The sequence below is a fragment of the Pongo pygmaeus genome, chromosome 18 (genome assembly GCF_028885625.2).
Source record: "Pongo pygmaeus isolate AG05252 chromosome 18, NHGRI_mPonPyg2-v2.0_pri, whole genome shotgun sequence".
Classification (NCBI taxonomy): Eukaryota; Metazoa; Chordata; class Mammalia; order Primates; family Hominidae; genus Pongo; species Pongo pygmaeus.
In genome coordinates, this window is record NC_072391.2 from 21670316 (window position 1) to 21696317 (window position 26002).

Sequence of the window (26002 nt, forward strand, 5' to 3'; positions counted from 1 at the left end):
TTTTTTTGAGATAGGGTCTTGCTCTGTCACCCAGGCTGGAGCACAGTGGTGCAATCATGGCTCACTGCAGCTGTGATGGAGGGTGGTGCTCAAACCAATATTAATTTACAAAGGATGGGAGCTCAGAGTAATTCTCCCAAGACAAGACTGCCAGAGGGTGGGGTCCTGCTCATCTGGGAGATGGTGATCTGCACTGGCAGAAAGCAAAAGGACAAGGTTAAGTCCATTCTGAAGACACCCAGCATTGTGGTGTCTTGGCTGCCCAACTTACACTGGTGAGACGTGAAGTTCTTATGTACATAGAAAAGCAATAAAGCTCCCCCTGTGCAAATGGAACTCCTAAGCCAGTGGTGATGCTGTTAGAAAGTCACACCCTATTAGACAGAATTTACACCAGGGCAAAGCCTGACCATCACACCCTCACGAGAGCTACCAGTCACCAGGGCTTGGATGGGAGCAACAAAGCGGACGTAGGATCACCTCTCCACAATCACCCAAAGACAGTTTTTTTGTTTTTGGTTTTTGTTTTTGAGACGGAGTCTCACTCTGTTGCCAGGGGCTAGAGTGTGCAGTGGCGCCATCCCAGCTCACTACAACCTCCACCTCCCGGGTTCAAGCGATTCTCCTGCCTCAGCCTCCTGAGTAGCTGGGATTACAAGCCCGTGACACCACACCCACCCAGCTAATTTCTGTATTTTTAGCAGAGACGGGGGTTTCACTATGTTGGTCAGGCTGGTCTCGAACTCTTGACCTCATGATCCACCCACCTTGGGCTCCCAAAGTGCTGGGATTACAGGCGTGAGCCACCGCACCTGGCAGAGCACAACCTTTTTAACAGAGCTAAGGCAGGCCAACGTCAGGGTGACCTCTTGGCAAGATAAAAACTATGAGAGTAGAAACGGCTGATTCCAGCTACTCAGAAGGCTGAGGCACAAGAATTGCTTGAACCCAGGAAGCAGAGGTTACAATGAGCCGAGATCACGCCACTACACTCCAGCCTGGGCGACCGTGAGACTCCATCTCAAAAAAAAGAAAGAAACGGCTGGTTCCTGTTTACACCAGGCACATTCCTGTAGTGTTGCTCAAGGTCAGGAGGGATTTGTTTCTCTATCAAAGGAGGTGCCCAGAAGGCACGCACTCAAATCCAGAACACTGCCTCTTGGGCTTTCCACGGCCTCTCCCATTATGTATCTCCAGGTTGAATCCAGGAAAGAAAGGCAGGCCAAGTTCACGTCCTGAGGGAAGTGGCCCAAGTGGGTCCTTGTAGCACACACTTGTCCAACTATTGACCTGGCCAGTGCTTGCGGGTCAGGGTTCAGAGCCAGGGAAACCGCCTGAAGTGCCTGCCTCACCTCTGCCCAGTGGGCAGCTGTGGACACCATGGCCACCTCACCAGCATCCACTCTTCTTGACTGAGGGGAATCACCACCCTTCCCATGACAGGGGCGGGTGCAGCTGTGGGCAGATGACTCATTGCCCAGCAATGGAGGCTTCTGGAAGTTTCCTTTAGACACAAAAAGGCTTTTCTTCCTCTGGAATGTTCTAGGGTCTTGATATGCTGCCTGGAACTGTTACTGCCATCTTTGTACTAGCCTTGATGAAGCCAACACTGGGGATGATGGAGAGAATGCTTCCTTGGCGGGCTGTTGAACTGGCCCTAATCAGGCCTTCCTGCCACGTGAGACTGAACTTTCTGGACATCGAGGCCTGCCTGGGCTGGGATGTCTGTAGGAGGCATGTTCAGGCCAAACGATCATGAAAATGTCCCAGTCAGAACCTGTATTTTGGGATGCAAAATGCTAGGTGAATGGAAAGAAGGTGGTCACAGAGGGTCACGTGCGACTTGGGCCACTGGACCTGGAGCTCTTTGAGGCTTGCTGTAGAGTCCAGGCTCGGAAACGCTGTCCCCACAGCCGATGAGGCAACTTCCCGTGTCATCTCCACACGTTCATCTCCTCCTCCTGGCATTCAATATCCACCTACAGAAGTCACCTGGGATTCTCTTCCTTGTGATAAAAAAGAATCTCATCAGACACATCCCTGGGGCTGGGCACAGTGGCTCACACCTGTGATCCCAGCTCTGGGGGGCTGAGGCAGGAGCATGAGTTGAGTCCAGGAGTTTGGGACTAGCCTGGACAATATAGTGAGACCCCATCTCTACAAAAAATTTTAAAAACTAGCTGGTGGTTGTGGTGCACACCCACAGTCCCAGCTACTTGGGAGGCTGAGGTGGGAGAATCACTTAAGCTGGATAGGTAGTGGTTGCAGTAAGCCATGATATGCCACTACACTCCAGCCTGGGTGACAGAGTGAGACCCTATCTCAAAACACACACACACGTCCCTGGGATCTGCCATTGGTTCATTTGCGGGACTAACCACTCTTCCTAAAATGCCTTGTTCAGAATCCAGTCAAAGCACAAATATCCTACCTCAGCACTTAGGGCCGAAGGGACAGCAGTGGAAAAGGCAGGACTAGTTTAGAGGCACATTTCCCAGCAGCAGAAGCTCAGTCACATTTGTTTGGTAACAACTCAGACACCTCTCTGCCTACAGCTGCTCTATGACAGGGGAAAGGAAAAGGAAGGAAAAGGAGCTTGCGATTCTCCGTTCCTCATTCACTCCACTTTTTATCAGAGATGCAGACTTGTCATAAAACTTTTTCCTCCATCTAAAGACATTTCAATCCCCAACGAGGATTCTGGTGGAAATTCCCTAAAGGGGACATTCAGAGTGGCGAATAGTGAACTTAGGGCTTCGGGTACAAAAGTACAACACCCTGCACTTAGTGGCTGGGTGACCCCAGGCAATTTTATTACTTTATCCCTGAACCTCAGTTGCCTCATCTATAAGATGGGGCTAATAATAGCACCCATTTCATAATTATGAAGATTAAATACATTAAGGAAAACACTAGTATGTGCCTAGCACCTGCTAAACACTCAACAAAGGTTAACTGTACATACTGATGTCTCAAACAGGGACGGAATGTTTAACACAGAAAACAGGAGGTTTTAGCATCACTCGTTCTCCTTGCTCCCGAAATATGAGCTGCCCCGCCCCAGTTCATCCAAGCCCATCAATATAGTTGTCCTCATCCTTAATCTCCACAGGTGTTCAATGTGAGCCAACTGTCAGATGGCTTTCATTTGCACAACTGAATGAACCATTTATGCCTAGTGTTCCATTACTGGAACGCTAAGCTTATGGGAGTTATTTATAACCTACTGCTCGAGGTCATCACCAAGATCTGATTTTTTCACAAAAAAAATTTGTAATCTCCAGCATAAATGGAATAATCAAAGCAACTATGGCAGTTTTGGGGGAACAAAACTCTAGAGTTTAATCTTCCAGCTTGACTGACTTGGAAGCGTTCCTGTCAATGTAAAAGATCTTGTTGGGGGCGGTGGAGAAGCCGAGGCCGGCTCCCCGGCTGTACTTCCAGCTCATGGCCCGGTCGTAGTCCCGCTGCAGATTCTGCTGCAGGCTGTCAGCCGCCTTCTTGCCGAGGGCCATGTTGGGCCTTGCAATCGCGCCGGCGGGGCGGCTGAACGAAGGGGACAGGTTTTTGAAGCCACCCATAAGTCTGAGAAATTTCAGTTTCTGGTCCTCGTTCTCAAAACCAGCAGTATCCCACTGGCCAAAATGGGTTCCCTATAAGGAGAGGAAAAAGGTGGCTATTTTCCTTGAGTTCAAAGCCCTTTCCTTCCCTTGACCCCAGCCTCATCAGGGAGGGCCCATCAGATTAGATGGCTGCTGTGTACCAGGCACAGTGCTAATGAGCTCAACAATGGATTATTCCGTTAATCCTAACAACAGCCCTATGAGAAACACTGTTGTTATTCCCATTGCACAGAGGAGAAAATAGAGGTCTGCAGCTTAGCTGCAGACAGAAACCTAACTAGTGACCCCCAGAATTCCAGCCCAGGTCCAGCCAACACCACTGCCCACCTCTGCACACACAGCTGCCTTTCTGCCTTCCTCCTCCTTTCCTAACTCATGGCACACAGCACAGTGTGCCTCACTTCACAACAGCACACTCCCTCCACCACCCTACACAGCGCACTACCTCCACCGCCCTACACAGGGCACTCCCCCCACCACCCTACACAGCACACTCCCCCCACGACCCTACACAGAGCACTCCCCCAACCTCCCTACACGGCGCACCTCCCCCCACCTCCCTACACGGCGCACCTCCCCCCACCACCCTACACGGCGCACCTCGCCCCACCTCCCTACACAGCGAACCTCCCAAGCTATACAGCGCGCTCCCCCCACCTCCCCCCACCACCCCACACAGCACAACTCCTCCCACCTCCCCAAACAGCGCACCTCCCCCCACCTCCCCACACAGCGCACCTCCCCCCACCTCCCCTCGCAGCTCACCTCTCCCCACCACCCCACAGTGCACCTCCCCCCACCTCCCCACACAGTGCACCTCCCCCCACCTCCCCTCACAGCGCACTTCCCCCAACCTCCCCACACAGCGCACCTCTCCCCACGGCGCACCTCCCCCCACCACCCCACAGCACACCTCCCCCCACCTCCCCACACAGCGCACCTCCCCCCACAGTGCACCTCCCCCCACCTTCCCTCACAGCGCACTTCCCCCCACCTCCCCACACAGCGCACCTCTCCCCACGGCGCACCTCCCCCCACCACCCCACAGCACACCTCCCCCCACAGTGCACCTCCCCACACCTCCCCTCACAGCGCACTTCCCCCCACCTCCCCACACAGCGCACCTCTCTCCACGGCGCACCTCCCCCCACCACCCCACAGCACACCTCCCCCCACCTCCCCACACAGCGCACCTCCCCCCACCACCCCACAGCGCACCTCCCCCCACCACCCCACAGCGCACCTCCCACCACCTCCACTTACAGCGCACCTCCCCCCAACCTCCCTACACAGCGCACCTCACCCCACCATGCATCTCACAAGACAGCACACCTCCCCCACCTCCCACAGGGCGCACCTCCCCTGCAACACAGGGAACCCCACAGCCCAGCAGCCGAGCGCACTCAGCCAGCAGCCTAACGTTTGGGTGAGCTGGAGGGTGGGAGAGGGCAAGCGGGAATCTGAAGTGTGCTTCTCAGAAGCACTGTTTCATGGCGGGAACGGGTGCAGGCCCACAGGGGTAAAAGGTCACACAGCCAAGTCAGACTGAGCCAAGCCCAAGAACTCGGGGGCCCCCTTTCCAGCCAGAGTGCAAGAAAATGCAGGAGAGCCCTCCAGACCCCCTTCTCCCAGGTCGGTGGGAGAGGAAAGAAACTCACCTCCCAAGAAGACTGTGACTCTGAAGTCAGGCAGCCCCGGGAGGAAGCCTCCCCTGGGTGACCCTGCTTAAGTCCCCTAACCTCTCTAAGCCTCGGTGTCCTCATCTCTAAGGTGGGGTGATAACATCCCCCTCACTGGGCTTCAGTGAGACATACGTCAGATTTGACACCAAAAGCCCAGTGCACGATGCATGGCACACCTCAAGCCCTCAGTGACTGGCCACTCCTCTCCCCCTACCCCAACCAGACTGCTGACCTCCACGCTGCCTGGGAACTTCCTGCCCACAAGCCAGAGGCCAGCCCAGCACTTATTTCTGGGTTGGCTTTGGGAAAATAAGAACCAGTTGTCACTACAGCTGCCCTGAGTGAGCCGGTGACACATTCTCCCAGCTTCATGGTGGCCCAGATGCAGGAATAATGACAGTTCCCCTGCCCTGCAGTTTCTAGAGTGAGAGGCCATCTATGACCACCCCAAATGGGTTTTGGGGAGAGCAGGAGACTGCTAGCTGGTCCTGCGTGAACCGGCACTTCCAACGGCTGCTGCTCGCCCAGAGGACCACCTCACCACACGTCTCAGTGGCATGGCATGTCCCAGCCCGTGCCCCAGGATCACTCTCCTGCCATCAGGTCCTTCCAGGGACAGCCCCCGGGACATCGGCTCCGAATCACACTGCCTTTTTTCTTGCCCTCCCTATTCAAGCTGGATGTCCCATTAGCTCGGCTCGGCTCAGCTAAGTAGGGTGGCATGGAGAGAAAGGGCACCCCAAGGCAGGACCCATAACAAAGCACCACTCCATACCCCACCAGGCCAGGGTACGAGACCCATTTTACAGGCTCAGGGGAAGGTACTTGGCCAGAGTCCCACCACTAGACAGTGGCAGAGCCAGTAGTGAAATCAGATCTTTTGATCCGAATCAACTGTTCTTTTCTGAATGCTCTGACGGAGCCTGAAGACCAGCATCGCTGGTCACCCAGACCCTTCTTTTCCTCTCCCCGAAATCCAATCTATGAACAAGTCCCGCCAGCTGTGCCTCCAAAGTAAATCACAAAGCTGTTTTTTCTCTCTCTCTCTCCTCTGCCACCATCCTCAGGCTGCGGCCTGCAGGCTGAGCCTTCTACCAGGTCTTCCCGCTTGCCAAGTCAATGCCCTCCAGCCAATCCCACTTAGCCAGATCCCAGGCCAGCTCTCTACCATGGCCACTGAGGCTGAGGCCTGTGGCCTGTAGCCCTCTCGTCCCTCATTCCAGTCGCAGTGCTGCCTCACTGGCCTTCCCTACAGATCACTCCAAGCTCTTTCCTACCTTAGGGGTCTGCGCCGGCCACTGGCCTCACTGAAACGCTCTTTCCCCCGTCTCCTGAGGGCTGGGGTCTCTGCACCCTGAACATCTCTGGACAAGCGCTGCTATCTCCCAGCCCTCGCCCATCTGTTGCAGCCCCCGCCTGCAGCCCTTCTCCAGCTCACTGTTCTGTTTCTTTCTCCTGACCGCTACTGCCATCTCAACTGATCTTCCTTTCCTTGTTTGCTAACCATTTCCCTGCCATGCTCACCCCGCTCTGGCCTCTAGACCGTGAGCGCGATGATGGGGATCACATGGGCTTCATCTGCTCCATGTCCAGCACCCAGCACAGAGCCCCCACTGAACCCCGCCAGGGACCCAGCCTGACAACCTCACATTCTCCAGCCTCATGATCCTCGCACCCTCCTCCCTCCTAAGAGATCGTCTCAGGCCTGGCTTGGACATTTCCCAGTCAGACTGGATTTGAAAACCAGGCCTGAGAGAGGCCGCGACCACTCCCTCCCCTCTGCCTCTTGCCCCTGTTCCTAGCAGCCCTCCAAGGGCATTGTCCACCGCTGGCAAGAGCTCGCTGGAATGTGTCCTCAGCGATTAATCCTTAGGACACCCCACCAGTCCAGGGCTGAGACAAAGGTTCAGGTAGCTTATCTCACTGGGCCAGCTCTCTAGGGAGGGAGGCAAGCGCCCTTTTCAGAAGGAAGGAAATTAGCTCAGGACAAATTCTGCTGTGGAGGGAGCCAGCTGCAGGCTAGGGCTGCCTCTGGGGCCTGGACATACTTGGTTCTCCTGCTCCACTCCTCATGCTGGAGGCGAGGGGAGGCGTCGGGAGGCTGAGCATGCCACCTCCTCGCAGAGCCGTAGCCCCAAACTTACCGTCCACTTCCTGGTTTCAGAAGCTTCCGTTTTGCCTGACTCGCGATCGATCTCTTCTTGCAAGGCCTTTCGCCTCACCTGAGCAAGAAGGATGACAGAAGAGGGCCATCAGACATAGAGATCTTCTTTCAAGCTTAAAACCCAGGACAGAGATGGGGCTGGAGGAATGGAGCATGGGAGGAACTAACGCAGCTTGACTCTGCTACAAACAATGGGAAGCTGCTATCAAAAGTATTCTCTTAGCATCTCAAGGGGCTGGCCTACACTGGGCAGGCTCATTTATCCTCTTTAGCCTCTTAAGAATGAATTTTCCTAGAAACTGAGGCTTAAGAGCTTGCAGTGAGCCAAGATCGTGCCACTGCACTCCAGCCTGGGGGACAGAGTAAGACTCCGTCTCAAAAAAAAAAAAAAAAAATCCCCAAGGCCAGAAAGTCCAGTTCCCACAGGGATGCATTTGCCACAGGATCTGGGAATGACAGAAGCGGAAGCTGATTCACAACAAAACTTCTCCTCTAAATGCTCCTGAATTAGCCCAGGGGGTGGCAGCATGTGTCACCTGTCCAGCTACAGGGTCTTAGGGACGTGTCCCCCACATCCTGCAGCAAGTAACAGGGAATGGCCAGTCGGGCCTCTCGGCCATGGCCACGGCCATGAGGATGGGGAAAGCACGCATTCCCTGCCCGGGAGGTGTGCATTGGCGGCTGGCCCAGTGGCCTCTGGAGTCCCTGGTGCCCCTGAGACCAGGATCACGTAGCCAGCCTGGCAGGCGGCAAGTGAGACTCCAGGGGTGGCAGGAGGCAGCGGAAGGGGCCTGAGGAGGGTCTGGGCTGTACCTGGTCTATGTGCGCCTCATCCATGTTGCCTTTTTTTTCCAACACCACCTCTAAGTCCGTGTCTGTTTCCTGCAGGAGAGGGCAGAGCTGGGTAAGGTTCAAGTTTACGATGAATGGCCTCTGCCCCCGCACCCAGCCAGGGTGAGACCATGACAAAGTCCAGAAAAGACCTCAGACCACGGCATCACCCCCAGCCCTGCCACCTAGAAACATCTCACAGTCAGCAAAGCCCTTCCCATCCCTTCTCTTCCACAATTCTCCCACAAAATGGTAGCATCAAACTATTGACGGATGAAGAAACTGAGACTCAGACAGGTAAAGCGACTACAAGGTTACCCCATGGCTCAGGGACTGGTGATTCGAACCCACATCTCCTGACCCAGGGCTTGGTGTCCGACCTTTCCCACTACACACATCACTTACCTCCTACGGTGACACCAAACTAGAGGACAGAGGCCAAGGACCACACTAACATGTACCACGCTCTCCCACCCGCCTTGGCCCTGAAGACACCCTCCAACAGTGAGACTTCAGGCTGGCCACTTTCTCGGGGTTCTTCAGTAACGACAAATGCTGACATTTCATGCGTCCTCACTTGAGAAGTGTGCTGTGCCTGGCACCTAGTGTCAGTGTGTGATGACCCTGGAAGCCCTCTCCATTCCCATCACTCATCCAGGCCTGCAACACATGTGCATTTGCCGGACTGGGTGGGCTGCTGTGGGAGGTAGAGTCCCCTCCACAGATGTTAAGCAGAGGGAACTCCCTTTCACTGAGCTCCTGGGAGAAGGGATTCTAGAGTCTGATGGTGGCTGGGCCCAAGCCTCTAGGGTTCCTCCCAACTCCAAGTTTCTGAATAAAGGAAGATGCTGGTAAAACCAAGGCTAATGGACTAGGCAAAGCTGGGAAAATCCCAGCAACCAAAGCTAACACCTGGAGGCCTTTGATATGGAGGCCACCCCTCCCCTCCCTTCCCCCTCTAACCGAGCAATGGCTGGTCCAAGGTCACCCAGCAGATTGGTGCAGAGTTCGGAACAGAATCTGGGGTTTATGCTAACGGAAAGATGGTCATTTCTGGGGCTCTACTAATACCGGCTTCTATAAGAGGTTACATAGATGGTTTCTGAGAAGGGATAAATGCCAACTTCAGAAGCCAGACTAGCTGAGTTTGAATCCCAGCTCCACCTCTTGCCAGCCGTGTGACCTTAGACAAGGTATTAAGTCTCTGGAGCCTCAGTTTCCTGATCTGTTAAATGGGGGTGCCCACAGCAGCTACCTCACCAGAGAGGTAAAAGGATGAAATGGGTTGATACATGGCAGTCTGGGCATACAGTAAGCACTCAAGAAATGTCAGCCACCAGGCCACACGGAAGAGCCGGACACTGCCTGGAGCAGGACACACACCCTGAAACAAGACACACACCATCTTGTTTCGGCCCACACATCCGCACACACACCTGAGGACAGGAATGGGGGCCTGCCCCTGGAAAGCTGTGGGTCTGGGGAGCCCCCAGCCCTCCGGCTCACCTCAGGCCTCCCTCTCCCACTCCAGGCAGCCTGGCAGGCTGAAGACAGCGGGTCTCTGTGGTTTTCACCAAGCCATCATCCGCTCCTTCCCTCCTGGTAACAGAACTCCAGTTTTCCTCTCAGAAACTGCCTCCCTGCATCTCAGACAGTGTGGTTTGGTTGGGACTGACACCTCCTGCCCTTCACCTCAAGTTTTTTTTTTTTTTTTTTTTGAGACAGTCTCACTCTGTCACCCAGGCTGGAGTGCAGTGACATCTCAGCCGACTGCAACCTCCACCTCCCGGGTTCAAGCAATTCTCGTGCCTCAGCCTCACGAGCAGCTGGGAATACAGGCACCTGCCACCATGCCCAGCTAGTTTCTATATTTTTAGTAGAGACGGGGTTTCACCATGTTGGCCAGGCTGGTCTCGCACTCCTGGCCTCAAGTGATCTGCCTGCCTTTGTCTCCCAAAGTGCTGGGATTACAAGCATGAGCCACCACACCCAGCCACCTTTGGTTTTAGATTAGAGCTTCTGGATAGATTGACCCAACTGAGGCCTGCGACAGTGGCCCTGAGACTTCTGTCATAGTTTTACAGGGGCCACCCTTCTTCCTTTGGGGGTGGCTGAACTGCTGGGATGAAAACCTGGAGCTGCCAGGACCATCAAGCCACAATGTGATGGAGGTGGAGGAGGCGGATGGGCCATAAACCAAGATAGAAAAATACAAAGCCCAGAGCTGAGGAAATCTCATACAGGTACCTCCTGCTACCCAAATCTATTTGATGTATAAATTGTGTATACTGAGCTCTGATGATACTCAGATAGCTATGGGCACTACGTTCTCTCATGTTACTTGGTTCCTGAGTTTTGAATAGCAAGTGGCAAGAGTGCAGAAAGCAAGGGATTCATCTGAAAAATTGATCCCAGTTAATTCGGACCCCAACAGCAGACACAGAAAACTTGGGTGGTTTCAGTAGCAAAGGATACCTGCAATTATCGATGATACTGCATGAGCCCCTGGATCCAGCCATACCTGAAGCTAGTTTAACCATAACCCTTCCAATTGCATATATCAATAAACTCCCTATTCTGGCTGAAATTAACTTAATCAGAGTTTTAGCTAAAAGCATGAGTACTCGTGCATGTGCAAACATGCACACATGCCTACACACCCCTCCCAAGCCCCACCCTTAATTCTCCCACGGCAGAGTCCATTTCTGAAGGAAAAACTACCTCCTTCCAAGGGTCTCCTGCTACCCCACTCTCTTTCCTCTTCTTCTTTTTCTTCCTTTTCAGAGCTGGCTCCTCGATGACTGGCTGCTCTACCTTCTTTTTGGACTTCATCTTTTTCTTTGTGGAGGCCTTAGGGTCATCACTTATGGGGATGTATTCCGGAGCCTCAACTTTGACTGGCTTCTTTTTACTTCCTTTCCTAGGGCTGCTCTCCATGGACCTAGAGGTCTTGGAGTGGCCTGGGAGGGCGTCTCCCTCCTGGTGGATTTTTTTTTTCTTCTTCACCTTCCCATTGTGTTCTCTGGGGCTCTTCCGCTTCCGTTTCTGCCCGAAGGCTGCCTGTTCCTCATCCTTCTTCCCCACTGAGCAAGTGTCCCCAACATCCCTGGCCTCCCTGGCCTCGCAGAACCAAGGGTCCTGGACTGAGAAGGCTGTGGGGTCCTGGGCTCCCTTTTTTTCCTTCTTGTGTTTTTTGAGCTTCTTGCCAACTCTGGTTTCCTCCTCACCCTGTCTAGGGTCTGCAGAGGTTTTCACCCCAGAGGCATGGGACATGGCCAGAGGTGACTTCTTCTTTTTCTTCTCCCCACTAAGGAACTCCAAGTGGCCAAGCACCTGCTTCCTGGAGCTGGGTGACTTCTCTGTCCGTCTGGCAGGCAGCGTGGTCTCAGGTTCTACATGCTCCTCGCAAAGGGTGCTGACACCCTTCTTTTTCTTCTTCTTTTTCTTCACTAGAGGCATCTCAGGTGCCTGCCCATGGGCCACGCTCTTAGAGGGGGATGTGGCTCTTACAGGAGAAACATCGGCAAAGTAATCATCGTTTAAAACTGAGTATCGAGTCTCTGGTTCTTTGACCACTTTATTTTTCTTTTTCTTCTCTGGGAGCCCAGGGTCTACTTTGTGTGTCTTGGTGATCATTCCTGAAAAAACAAATGGTACAAGTTACCCCTATACCAAGCCATCCTGGGTTCAATTCTACTGAGCATTGCCAAGAGCCATGTTTCTTTGAGTGGGTGGTCTAAGCGTTGCGGGATATGGAAAATGGACATGATTCCTTTAGAGCAAAAAAAGAAATACTACAGAAACAGCGTAAATTTTAAATCCACACAGCCCTAGGTTCAAACCTAAATAGCTCTCTCACCTTAAGTAAATCAGCTAACCTCCCTGAGCCTCAATTTCTCCATCTGGAAAATAGGGGAATATAACACCTCCTTCCTCAAAAGGGCGTTGGAGAGAGTAAATGAGATAACCCATGGAAAGGGCTTGGTACACTGTTAATTTCCTTTTTCTTTTTCTCTTTTTTTTTTTTTTTTGAGACAGTCTTGGTCTGTCGCCCAGGCTGGAGTGCAGTGGCGTGATCTCGGCTCACTGCAACCTCCGTCTCCTGGGTTCAAGTGATTCTCCTGCCTCAGCCTCCCCTGAGTAGCTGGTATAACAGGCACCCGTGATCACGCCCAGCTAATTATTTTTTCTTTTTTAGGAGGGATGGGGTTTCACCAGGTTAGCCAGGCTGGTCTCAAACTCCTGACCTCAAGTGATCTGCCCGCCTTAGCCTCCCAAAGTGCTGGGATTACAGGCATAAGCCACCTTGCATGGCCTAGTTTCACTGTTTTTAAAATTTGAAGCTGATTGCCAACACTGAATGAGTCACAGTGATAACACAGTACTGAGGGCACCCAGCTTGTCTTGGACAGATATCATGGAAGCACCTGTGAGAATGGGCTGGGGTCCTCAATACCCATCAGTGTCCAGCTGGACCACTTCTCTCACTCCAGTCCCCAGCCAAGTTCCTGCTGCTCCCTGCACTAGACATTCCCAGAATCTAGAAGCAAAATATCCCAAAATATTTCACAGCAAGTTAGGATCATGGGAGGGAAAGGAAAAACTTCTCCATCCTGCAGCCCTCCTCAGCTTCGGAACTTACAGGGTCCACACAGGAGCTGGCTCACTCTTAGCAGCTTCAAAGAGCCAGGCCTGAGCTACAGGTCAAGTTCATCCATAACACACTCCAGGAGCACCTGGAGAGTCAAAGGAATAACTATACTCATTCATTCCTGTCTGCCCTGTTTCCTGGTTTATTTCCAGTGTCCTGCTCAGTGCCTGGCACATAGCAGGTGCTCAATAAATACTCACTGAATGAATGCACACAAGCTAGGGATACAGAGATGAACAAGATAAAATACTACCCATCAAGAAGCAAGTAGGTGTGGGAGGGAATAAGGTGTAATACAATGACACAGGTGATAAAAGCAAGGACAGTGGTAAGGTCAGGGTGGTGGAGGTTGTGGAACCTGTCCTACCAGTTGTCAGGAAAATTTCTGAAGAACAACTGCAGGATAGTGGTATTAATCCCTGAGACAAAGGTACTGAAGGCAAATGGCTGAAGGAACGGGCTTGATTGGACAGATGACTTGGAGATGTTCACTGAACAGGTGAATATATGGATGAGGTGTTTGGGTGGCCGTGCTGACATGGGCGACATAAAGTTACGAATGTATGGGTGGTGATTAAGCCTTGAACAGAACAAGCCTGAGACAAGACCTCAAGAAATACAGTAGCCCCCTGCCCAATCCCAGGTTTCCCCTTCCCAGGTTTCAGTTACCCCTGGTCAACCCTGGTCCCAAAATAAATGAGCACAGTACAGGAAGTTATCTTGAGAGGGAGACCACATGCGTGCAACTTTTATTACAGTATACTGTTGTAATTGTTTTATTACTAGCTAGATTGTTGGTAATTTTTTACTGCACCTAATTTTTTGTGAGACAAGGTCTCGCTCTGTTGCCCAGGCTGGAGTGCAATGGCATGATCTTGGCTCACTGCAACCTCCACCTCCCGGGTTCAAGTAATTTTCACGCCTCAGCCTCCCGAGTAGCCGGGATTACAGGCATATACCACCACGCCCGGCTAATTTTTGTATTTTTAGTAGGGACGGGGTTTTACTATGTTGGCCAGGCTGGTCTCCAACTCCTGGCCTCAGGTGAGCCGCCTGCCTCAGCCTCCCAAAGTGCTGGGATTACCGGCATGAGCCACCGCGCCCGGCCCTACTGTGCCTAATTTATAAACTTTATCATAGATAGTATACACAAGAAAAAACAGTGATATTTGGGGTTCGGTACTGTCTGTGGTTTCAGGCATCCACTGGGGGTTTAGGAACTATTGCCCGCGGATAATGGGGGAGGGGGACTATTGTACTGGCATTTAAATAAGTGGGCAGAAATAAAGGAGCTTGCAAAGAAGAAGGTGCAAACCTTGAAATAGTGTAGTCAAGAGAGCCAAGACGACTTCAGAATAGGGGAGTGGCCAAGCGATCTGGTAAGAACAAAGAATCCACCGGGACGTTGCGGGTCAACTCTTAATCCCCTTCTCTCCCCATCTCTGCCATTTAGAAAAGTATAGCATCCTCCTCTTTAGCCCTGCGACCAAATGCATTCACTCTTTCAAGGAGAAAGGAAAAGAACATTACAGTGCATCTCCTGCAAACACAAACGCTTTCTCCAAAACCGCTTTTAAATTCCAGCGGCAGCCTTGTAAGGAGCTTTGTGAATACCCGACCTCACAAGCTCCAGAGACTTCAGCAATTCACTTGCCCTAGGTTCCAAACCCAGCAAGTGGAAAACGGAGACTGGAATTCCGCCCACAGGACTCCAAAGCCTGTGCAGCAACACCCCACTCCCCCCGCGGGATCACCAGCAGGACGCGCGGGAGCCAGGAAGTAAGATCCGTACCTCCAAGGCTCCCATGCGCCCAAGCCTCCGCATCAACAGACTGGGAGGGATTACGTGGGGTCCTAGGCCCGGCTCTGAGGCGGGAAAACTTTCTGGAGGCGGCGGCCTCAGGCCGGAGCAGGCGCACACCGACTGGAGGGGTCGGATTCAGGGATGTGGGTGGACCGTATTTCCCCAGCTTCTCCACCGCGCACTTCCTCTGGTGCAATCTCCAGACGCCGCGCCGCGCCGCCTGCAACGCGCCCTGGCACTCACCGGTGGGCGAAATTTCCCCGCCTCCACGTGAGAGCCCGCTCCGCCGTGACCCGGAAGTCCACTTCGAGTCGCCGGCCCACCCTCTCGGGTTCCGGCTTCTTCCGGGTCGCGGCCTTCCGGCGAACGCGGTTACCGTGGAAACCGCGGCCATGGCGGCACCGCGGCAAGTCCCCAGCCACACAGTGCCCTGCAAGCCCAGCTGCTCTACAAACTCGTCGTTCACCCGGACATCGGTGCCCACCGTGTCTCTCGGGTCCCGCGAGCTGCCTGTTTCGCCGTGGCAGGTCGCCGAGCCGTCGAGCAAGAATCTGTGGGAGCAGATCTGCGAGGGTAGGCAGCCCAGGCTGGCAGAGAGGGGCGGGACCCGGGCGGCCGGGCGGGGGCTGCGTTTGGGGAGCGCCTACTGTGCGCCCGGCGGCTGACTGGCGGGGCTGCCAGGCAGCGGCTCCACGGGCGCGGGCTCTGCATTTTACGCACGGGGAAACTGAGGCTCGGAGAGGCTGTCCCGAGGTTATGCAGCGCGGCCTCCAGTCGCGATGGTAGTGAGGTCAAAGGCAAGGGAACGGCGAGGGAAAGCTGAATAAAGAGAACCATGCGCTGTGGACCAGTGGTTCTTAAAATGTCGTTTAGTGAACAGAAAAGAATTGCTGGGGCGGGGGCGGGGATGCTGTTAAAAACGTAGGCTCCCAGGCCCCGCCCACAGAGCTTCAAATTGGGATGCAGGGAATCTGCACTTTTTAAAAGAGCACCCCAGGTAATCCTAACATAGGTAGTCGGTGGCCCACATGTTCAGTAACCATGGTGTGGACAAACGGGTTTTAGTCCCTTCTTGCTTCAAACCTTCCTTAACCTCCCCAAACGGAATTGAGCACATCTTCCTTTGTGGCCCTACTCAGTATTCGTTACTTAAGTTGGGCAAATTATTTATTACCCGTCTGCAAAGTAGGCATAATAATGGCACCTATTTCGATGGTGTTAGGAAGATGGAACCAGATAGTCACAAAAAGTGCTTAGCAAACTGCCTGATTTTAGGAGGGCAAAAGGATTATTGGGGAAAAAAAAAAAAAAACTGCTCGATTTACAGAAAGAGCTGCGTAAGCGCTAGTTCTTAATGAATAATGTTGGGTGTGGTGTTTTCTTTTTCCTCCACTAGACCATAAGCTCCTCAAGGTCAATGACTCAGATTTTTCATTCGTGTGGCCACCATCACTACCTAAGCTGCCTGAAACAGCGCGGTGAAACCCCGTCTCTACTGAAAATACAAAAAAAAAAAATTATCTGGGTGTGGTGGTGTGCGCCTGTAATCCCAGCTACTTGGGAGGCTGAGGAAAGGGAATTGCTTGAACCAGGAAGGTGGAGGTTGCAGTGAGCCGAGTTTGCACCACTGCACTCCAGCCTGGGCGACAGAGCGAGATTCCATCTCAAAAAAAAAAAAAAAAAAGTGTGGTTATTTAGCATTTAAAATGTGATTAGTGCAATTGAGGAACTGAATTTCTTGTTGGACTTAATTTTTTTTTTTTTTTTTTGAGACGGAGTGTTGCTCTGTCGCCCAGGCTGGAGTGCAGTGGCACTGGCTGGGCTAACTGCAACCTCCGCCTCCTGGGTTCAAGCATTCTCACACCTCAGTCTCCTGCGTAGCTGGGATTACAGGCACCTGCCATTATTCCTGGCTAATTTTTATTTTTGTAGACAAGGGGTTTCACCATTTTGGCCAGGCTGCTCTTGAACTCCTGACCTCAGGTGATCTACCCGCCTCGGCCTCCCAAAGTGCTACAATTACAGGCGTGAGCCACCAGGCCCAGCCCAGACTTAATTTTAATAAATTTAAATAGCCACATTTGGATATGGCTGCTGTATTGGATACTGCAGGTCAGTAAATGTTTATTGAATGGAAAAAAAGAATGAATGTACCAGTATATGTGATAACTCGAAAGAAGTGGAGAATAGAGAGAAGGAAGAGAATAGTAGACTCAGTTGATAGATGCCCTCCAAAGCTGTCTGTTTCAACCCCATCTAGTACTTAAATTCCTTCTCCAACCTTACATCGTGCTAGAAAAATCCCTTTCATTTTGGATGTTCTCTTTGTCACTTTCACCCCTAGGTCCTTACCTCTTGGTGCTATGATCCAAGGAGCTAATCACTCTACCCCAAATAATCTACTCAGATAATTTGACGGTAGTTATTGTGGCTGCCTTTTCCGCAGAGCTTTCACTTCTCCAAGCCAAACAGTTTCTTATAATACAGTTTACTAGAGGATTGTTGGAAAAGTTACTCAGCCTCATCCGTAAGAGACAGATAACTGGTGTACCTACCTCACAGGGCTGTTGTGGGGACCAAGTAAGATAATGTTTGAAAAGGTGCTTAGCACAGTGCCTGGCATTTAAAAAGTAGTCAATAAGTGTTCATTATTGTTGACAAACATGCCTTGTGTTGTGATTTACACACCGAGTTTATTTTGGTCAAATAGGCCTCTAGAGAGAAAGCAAAGACAAAGGATTCTGGTGCTCTCTGAAAAGCAAGTGAATCTATGCCACTTATAAAATGATAGAGTTACAGAATGAGGTCAGGCATGGTGGCTCACGCCTGTAATCCCAGCACTTTGGGAGGCCAAGGCGGGTGGATCACCTGAGGTTAGGAATTGGAGACTAGCCTGGCCAACATTTTGAAACCCTGTCTCTACTAAAAATATAAAAACTAAGTCAGGCATGGTGGTGGGTAATCCCAGCTACTCGGGAGACTGAGGCAGGAGAATCGCTTGAACCTGAGAGGCAGAGGTTGCAATGACCTGAGATCGTGCCACTGCACTCCAGCCTGGGTGACAAAGTGAGAATCCGTCTAGAAAAAAAAAAAAACAATTCAATGAGGTCAACATTGGCAAACTATACACATGGGCACTGTGATGATTATTATAACAGATGGATAAACCCAATTCTTAAACATCTAACAAATGCAGTTTTCTATAACATGTAGTAAATTCAGTTTCTGACAACAAACATGAAAAAACAGGCTTTGTAGTAATCCTATCTTTGAGATTAAGTACTACATTCTATTAAGATAATCTCCATTCAAAAGACAAATTATCATAGCAAACAGACCTGCCAGAAACTCAATTTCATTAAGACAAAATACAAAGTAGGTAAATATCTAACTTACACAGACCTTAACCAACCTGACTAGTGCTCTTGTATGTATGTGCATGCTCACCACTATAACTTATTTGTAAATATTCTTCAGTTTTCTCCCTCATCTTTCCAGTGACAACTGAGTTTTGTATTCTAAAAATCACTTGTGTTAGTGTCAATAAACTTCTTCCCGGCCAACACTTCTAATCAAATCTTATAGTAGTTTGTGACTTGCTGTGTTCATGGTTTTAATCAAGACAAAGGATGTGGGGCTTAACAGTTTCCTTTTTTTTTTTTTTTTTTGAGATGAAGTCTGGCTCTGTCACCCAGGCTGCAGTGCAGTGGCGCAATCTCTGCTCACTGCAACGTCTGCCTCCCAGATTCAAGCAATTGTCCTGCCTCAGCCTCCCGAATAGCTGGGATTACAGGCGCCCACCACCATGCCTGGCTAATTTTTTGTAGAGATGGGGTTTATTGGCCAGGCTGGTCTCAAACACCTGACCTCAAGCAGTCCGCCCACCTCATCCTCCCAAAGTGCTGGGATTACAGTTTCCTATTTTGATATGCTGTGATTACTCTTATCAGCATCCTCACTATTGTCATTGGTTCATCACTTAATCAATCAAGCACTCTCTGGCCTCAGCCCCCAATGCTGTTGTAAAATCTGGTCTTTCATTTCACCTGCCAGATACCGACATGGATCAGTTGTGAATCAATACTTGTTTCTCCAGCACAGCCACTGAGCCAGCTGAAGAAAGATGACCCCAACTGGCTCTCAGCACTGCTCAGAGATCAGCATCTCTCAATGCCTTCTCCCATTGCCTGGTTCTACTAGTCCAAGTCTGTAACACCTCCTGAAATGTTCTGTGATACCTCTTAGCATAGGATGCATTCACTGAGAAGAGTCAGGCAGTCAGGAGTGGGGAGGAGTCTGCTTACATCCATCTGTACACGTGGAAGAAGTTCTCACCCTGCTACTTGCCGCTCAGCTCTCCATCTCTGCTTACCATCCCCTTGCTATTCCAGGATCCTGCTTTATCACTCACCTCCTTTACTACGCCTTTAACTTCTCTACTAGCTTTTTCCTCCAAACACCCCTGGCCTGTCATCTCAGGAAGAAACCTCCATCTTGACCCTGTATCCTCTTCCGACTCCTATCAGTCTTTCATTCCCATTCCCTTATCAACTAAGGGCAGACCAGCTTCTTCCTCATTTCTCTGAAGAAATTGTTCTTAAGCATAGAGCCAACTTGTATCTACCGGGGCTGGGAACTGTTTTCAATGCTGGGCCAGGCATAACTGCAGGCACTGTTTTAGACGCCAACAACTTATCTCCATCTCCACGAACGTTACCATCGTTCACTCAGCTGCCCAGTCCAACTTTTTTTTTTTTTTTTCCTTGAGACAGAGTCTCGCTCTGTTGCCCAGGCTGGAGTACAGAGGTGCGATTTCTGCTCACTGCAACTTCCACCTCCCGGGTTCAAGCAATTCCCCCACCTCAGCCTCCGGAGTAGCTGGGATTACAGGCACTTGCCACCACGCCCAGCTAATTTTTGTATTTTTAGGTGGGGGTTTCACCATGTTGGCCAGGCTGGTGTCGAACTCCTGACCTCAGGTGATCCACCCGCCTCAGCCTCCCAAAGTGCTGGGATTACAGGCATGAGCTACCGCATCCGGCCTGCTTCCCTTTCACTTTCCACGGCCCCACACTCTCATTTGCCAGTCCTTATAGATTCTACCTGTTTAATATCTCCCACCATCCCCACCCTGCCCCCACTCCACACCCCCACCAGTCTTCATGTCTGCTGCCTTAGATCAGGCCCTTACCACCCCCTGCTTAGATTGCTGCTGTGGCTTGTTAATTGAGGCAGACCTTCTTCCAGACCATATCCCACTGGCTGTCGTAGGAATCTCTCTAAAATTCAAATCTAATCGCATCATGCTGTGACTTACAATGATTTTCATAGCTTACATGATAAACTCCTTAGCTTAACCCTTAAGCTTCTTAACGTCCCATCTCTGTTTAGTCCCGTCTCTGTTTACTTTTCTTAGTTCATAACATACCATTCACCCAAATCATCCTAATGGCAACCATTTATTGAGCTGCTATTTATGTGCCAGGCATTGTGCTAGGTGCATTACTTCTCATTTAAGCCTCACAGCAACAGATGAGGAAATTGAGGCTTAGAAAGGTTAGGAAACTTGCCCAAAGTAAGTGGCAGGGTCGGCTTCAAACTCAAGTCTGTTTTGACTCTCAAGTTCAAACCCTTGAAGAAGACACCAGCATGGTTTTAAAGCACAGACTGGGAGCACCTACATCAAAATCTCCTGGATACATGTTAAAATGCAGCTTCCTGGCCGGGCATGGTGGCTCAAGCCTGTAATTTTAGCACATTAGGAGACCGAAGGGGCTGGATTGCCTGAGCTCAGGAGTTTGAGACCAGCCTGGCCAACATGGTGAAACCCCGTCTCTACTAAAATAAAAAATAAAATTCGCCGGGCGCGGTGGCTCACACCTGTAATCCCAGCACTTTGGGAGGCAGAGGCGGGCAGATCACCAGGTCAGGAGATTGAGACCATCCTGGCTAACACAGTGAAACCCCGTCTCTACTAAAAATGCAAAAAATTAGCCAGACGCGGTGGCGGGCGCCTGTAGTCCCAGCTACTTGGGAGGCTGAGGCAGGAGAATGGCGTGAACCCAGGAGGCAGATCTTGCAGTGAGCCCAGATAGCGCCACTGCACTCCACCCTGGGCAAAAGAGCAAGACTCCGTCTCAAAAAAAAATTAATTAAAAAAATAAAAAAATAAAAAAAGTTAGCCAGGTGTGGCAGTGTGCACCTGTAGTCCCAGCTACTCAGGAGGCTGAGGCAGGAGAATCGCTTGAACTGGGAGGAGGAGGTTGCACTGAGCCGAGATGATGCCATTGCACTCCAGCCTGGGCGACAGAGTGAGACTCTGTTTCAAAAAAAAAAAAAAAAATGCAGCTTCCTTGGCTCCCCTTCCTGGCCTGATGGGCCAGACTCCTTGAGGGTGAGTCTTTGAGTTCTGCATTTTAAACAAGCACTTCGGTACCACTGTTGTGTTGTGTACTCGGAGTCACACAAAACTATTCCTCCAGTGCACCATACTATTCCTCTCCATGCCTTTCCACAAGCTTTGTCTCTTCCTGGAACATCCCTGACTTCTCATTTACCTCTCTAGACTCAGTCCATGTGGCCCCTCTTCCGGAAAGCCTTCTGTAATTCCTCAGGCCAGTTTCAAAGTCCCTTCTTTCCCCTTCTCTAGGCTGTGGTTGAAGCCCTCTATAGCAATACTTTCACTTATCATAACCCCTGGTTTATCATTCATCCCCTCTCTGGAACATAAGCTCCTCTGCCCCGTTCATCTGGCTCTCCAGCAACCCGGTACAACCTCCCACTATAGTATATGCCTGTCAAATGTTCATCTGATTCACTGCCAGTGTCACCTTCCTGTTCCATCCCCTTCCAATAAGCTACTGTGGGTCAATGCTACATTGTTGTTGTTGGGTTTTTTTTTTTGTTTTTTGGTTTTTGTTTTTTGTTTTTGAGTCAGAGTCTGGCTCTGTCACCCAGGCTGGAGTGCAGTGGTGCGATCTTGGCTCACTGCAAGCTCCGCCTCCCAGGTTCACGCCATTCTCCTGCCTCAGCCTCCTGAGTAGCTGGGACTACAGGTGCCGGCCACCATGCCTGGCTAATTTTGTTTTTGTATTTTTAGTAGAGATGGGGTTTCACCGTGTTAGCCGGGATGGTCTCGATCTCCTGACCTTGTGAGCTGCCCGCCTCAGCCTCCCAAAGTGCTGGGATTACAGGCGTGATCCACCGCGCCCGGCCACCAGTCAATGCTACATTTTAATTGTTTCTGTCAGGAACATGTTCAGCTGCAAATAGCAGAAAGCCCAACTCATAATGGCCTAAACAAAGACGTTTAATTATTCTCACATCCCAGAAGTTGAAGGGAGAGGGTTCACTTGTGGCACAGGGGCTCCACTCTGCCAACAAATTTCTGGGCTCCTTCTGCTCTGCCTCTCCTAAAATGTTGCCTTTGTTACATAAAACGAACAACAACTTTCACTTGTTCATAATGTTCATTTAATATGCATATAACATTAAATTCCCCTAATCAATTAATGCCATTTATAACCTTTGGTAATTGAAGGATTGTAAACATTTATACATTTAATATACCTGATTAAAAAAAATTTTTTTTTAATTTTTACTTTTTTAAGACAGGCTGTCGCCCAGGCTGGAGTGCAGTGGCGTGATCGTGCTTACTACAGCCTCAACCTCCCAGGCTCAGGTGATCCTCCCACCTAAGCCTCCCAAGTAGCTGGGATTACAGGTGTGCACCACCACACCCAGCTAATTTTTATATTTGTTGTAGAGACAGGGTTTCGCTGTGTTGCCCAGGCTGGTCTTGAACTCCTCGGCTCCAGCAATCTGCCCACCTTGGCTTCCCAAAATGTTAGGATTCCAGGTGTGAGCCTGTAATCCATGCCTGGGCCCCTGATTTTCTTAAGTATTTCTAATGCAGAGCAGAGCAGATAAGCACACTTTTCTAAGCACCAAAACAATTCTTGGAAATGGAATTAATTAAGCTATGGTAAATCAAGTTGTTTTAAAGAGTCCAGTACTCTACAAACTTAAATTCTTTTATGCCTTTCAATGTAAAAGCATCAGTCTGTAATCATATTTCAGATTGAAACCACAGGGAAAACTGACATTCTCAAATATGTTAGATTCTCTTAAACATTACAGAGGTGTTAAGTAACACATCAGATTGTCTTGAAGCTAAAGTATTTTCCCATACTTCATACTTCTACATAATCATTTCAACTGTGTGTCTTTTGTGATCATATGATGAAGAAATTTGTGTTTTTTCCATCAAATTTGAGTGAACTCCTGAGAGATTTCTTTTTTTTTTTTTTTTTTTTTTTTTTTTTTGAGACGGAGTCTCGCTCTGTCGTCCAGGCTGGAGTGCAGTGGCACAATCTCTGCTCACTGCAAGCTCCACCTCCCGGGTTCACGCCATTCTCCTGCCTCAGCCTCCCCAGTAGCTGGGACTACAGGCGCCCGCCACCACGCCCGGCTAAGTTTTGTATTTTTAGTAGAGACGGGGTTTCATCGTGTTAGCCACGATGGTCTCGATCTCCTGACTTCATGATCCGCCCGCCTCTGCCTCCCAAAGTGCTGGGATCACAGGCGCGAGCCACCGTGCCCAGTCCTGAACTCCTGAGAGATTTCACTGGAAAAAATATGATAGCAAGTAATAAAGAAATGCAAATAAAAGTAAAATACCATTTTTTTTCTTTTACATGTGTCAAAAAACTTTTAATGTATAAGATTGATTATACTCTAGAGAAACAGGCAGTGTCACTATTGGGAGTACAAGTGACTAAACTTTTTGGAGAAAAGTTTGGCAATTTGGCCCAAATTTTAAATTATTTTTTCCTTTGACAGAAAAAATTCCACATCTAAGGATCCTACCAAAATACCTCTCTGTGGATTAATGATATTTGTATAAAGATGTTCACTGAAACATTGTTTATAATAATAAAATAATGGAAACAACCCAAATGCCCATTAAGAGTACACTGGTTAAATAAATGTGGCACGTCATGTATGTAGCAACATTGAAAGGAGTCTCATATTTAACACACAGAATGGTTCATAGCAGGTAATGGGCTTACAATAGATATAAATGAATGAATAAGGCGTCAAAAGTAACTTACGATATGGTTGGTTCTGTTCATCCATTCATTCATTCATTCAGCCAGTATTCTGTGGGGAAATAATGGTGAGACAACAGATCCAGGCACTTCCCTCACAAAACATAGCCTATTAGAAAAGATAGTCATTAATGCCAGGCGTGGTGGCTGAAGCCTGTAATTCCAGCACTTTGGGAGGCCAAGGTGGGCAGATCACTTGAGATCAGGAATTCGAGACCAGCCTGGCCAACATGATGAAACCCCGCCTCTATAAAAATACAAAAATTAGCCGGGCATGATGGTGGGTGCCTGTAATCCCAGCTACTTGGGAGGCTGAGGCAAGAGAATTGCTTGAAGCTAGGAGTCAGAAGTCGTAGTAAGCCGAGATCATACCACTGCACTCCAGCCTGGGCGACGGAGCAAGACTCGGTCTCAAAAAAAAAAAAAGAAAGAAAAGAAAAGATAGTCACTAATTTTTATAAATTTCAAATAAGGCAAAAACTAACATGAGTTATGAAGAAAAAGGACACAGTGTTATGTGGTTCTATGCATGGGCACTTTGACCTAGCCTGGGAAATTGAAAATAAACAAATGTATGGTGTATTATATACATATATTAGTAAATACATTGGAATCCTACCACTGGGAGGCCAAGGCGGGCAGATTGCCTGAGCTCAGGAATTCGAGACCAGCCTGAGCAACACGGTGAAACCCTATCTCTACTAAAATACAAAAAATTTGTCCGGCATGACAGCATGTGCCTGTAGTCCCAGCTACTCGGGAGGCTGAGGCAGGAGAATTTCTTGAACCCAGGAGGCAGACGGAGGTTGCAGTGAGCCAATATCGTGCCACTGCACTGCACTCCAGCCTGGGCGACAGAGCGAGACTTTGTCGCCCCGCCACCCCCCCCCCCCCCCCCCCCGCCAAAAAGATTTGATTGGATCTATGTCATATCTAACAATGGTTTTAGGGTTGCAATAGGACTAGTGTGACTTTTACACTCTACATAAGACATCCCTGTGTTATTTGAAATTTTCTTTCAATAAGTATGTCTTGCTTTTGTCATCAGACAGAAGTATAAATGTATACATTTTAAACCTAAATAATCAATTTCACACTATATCAATGGTTCCCAAGGCAGCTGGGGAAGAAGGGTGAATTTACATGCTTGCCGGAGAGGAAAAAAAATGGTAGAGCTTGGGCTGGTATGGTAGGCAGAATTCTAAGACAGCCCCCAAGATTCTTGCCACCTCGTGAATACACCTCACTTATTCAATCAAATGCTAATGTAGGTGTGTGGCTGTCAGAAGATTTTCCAGATATGTTTAAAGCTTTTAACCAGCTGATTTTAAATTAGGAAGATTATTGTAGGTGGGCCTGTCCTAATCAGGTGAGCCCTTAGAAGAAGTCAGAACTCAGATTCAAGCAGAAGAGATTCTCCTGCTGCCCTTGAAGTAGCAGCAACCAAGTTGTGCATTACCCATGGCAAGATCCTGAGACTGCCTTCTAAGAGCTGAGAGGGTCCCCAGCTGACAACCACAAGATAGCAAGGACCTCAGACCTCAACCACAAGAAACTAAAATTCTTTTTTATATTTTTGAGACGGAGTCTCACTCTGTCACCCAGGCTGGCGTGCAATGGTGAGATCTTGGCGCACTGAAACCTCCATCTCCCGGGTTCAAGTGATTCTTGTGCCTCAGCCTCTCAAGTAGCTGGGATTACAGGTGCCTGCCACCACATCCAGCTAATTTTTGTATTTTTAGTAGAGATGGGGTTTCACCATGTTGACCATTCTGGTCTCAAATTGCTGACCTCAAGTGATCCACCCACCTTGGCCTGCCAAAGTGCTGGGATTACAGGTCTGAGCCACTGTGCCCGGCCAAGAAACTAAAATTCTATCAAAACCCAAATTCTATCAACAACCAATGAGCTTGGAAAAGTATCCCAACCCTCAGAGAAGATCACAGCTTTGGCTGATACCTTGAATTCAGCCTGATAAAACCCTGATCCATTCTTGGACTCCTGACTCAAGGGAATTGTGAGATAATAAATTTGTGTTCCTTTATGTCAATGGTTTGTGCTAATTTGTTACACAACAATAGAAAATGAATACAATGGGTATTGAGAAATAAATTGCTTTTAACTTGCAACCTGACAT

The 26002-nt window shown here is 49.8% G+C and overlaps 2 protein-coding genes across 8 annotated transcripts in view; one reads left to right on the top strand and one right to left on the bottom strand.

The window, feature by feature from the left end:
- Positions 1-2784: 2784 nt before the first annotated feature.
- KNOP1 (lysine rich nucleolar protein 1) lies at positions 2785-15149 on the bottom strand. 5 transcript variants are annotated; one of them, XM_054454203.2, is made up of 6 exons: positions 14999-15076; positions 14267-14452; positions 11022-11938; positions 8283-8351; positions 7450-7527; positions 2785-3653 (listed from the first exon to the last, which is right to left on the bottom strand). In XM_054454203.2, the coding sequence occupies exons 3-6, from the start codon at positions 11934-11936 to the stop codon at positions 3342-3344; spliced, it is 1374 nt and encodes a 457-aa protein (XP_054310178.1). In that variant the 5' UTR covers positions 11937-11938; positions 14267-14452; positions 14999-15076; the 3' UTR covers positions 2785-3341. The 5 variants fall into 5 exon arrangements, with proteins under 5 accessions (XP_054310178.1, XP_054310179.1, XP_054310176.1 ...); XM_054454204.2 differs by having other exon boundaries at positions 14267-14327; positions 14999-15018; XM_054454201.2 differs by lacking the exon at positions 14999-15076 and adding an exon at positions 14744-14873 and having other exon boundaries at positions 14267-14327.
- Positions 15103-26002, top strand: part of IQCK (IQ motif containing K) — a 139750-nt gene continuing 128850 nt past the window's right edge. The window contains exon 1 of one of the 3 annotated variants that reach the window (XM_054454213.2): positions 15103-15328. In XM_054454213.2, coding sequence (XP_054310188.1) covers positions 15148-15328 — 181 coding nt within the window. In that variant the 5' untranslated portion in view covers positions 15103-15147. The remainder of the gene's footprint in view (positions 15329-26002) is intronic. The other 2 variants (XM_054454212.2, XM_063655232.1) reach the window with 2 other exon arrangements.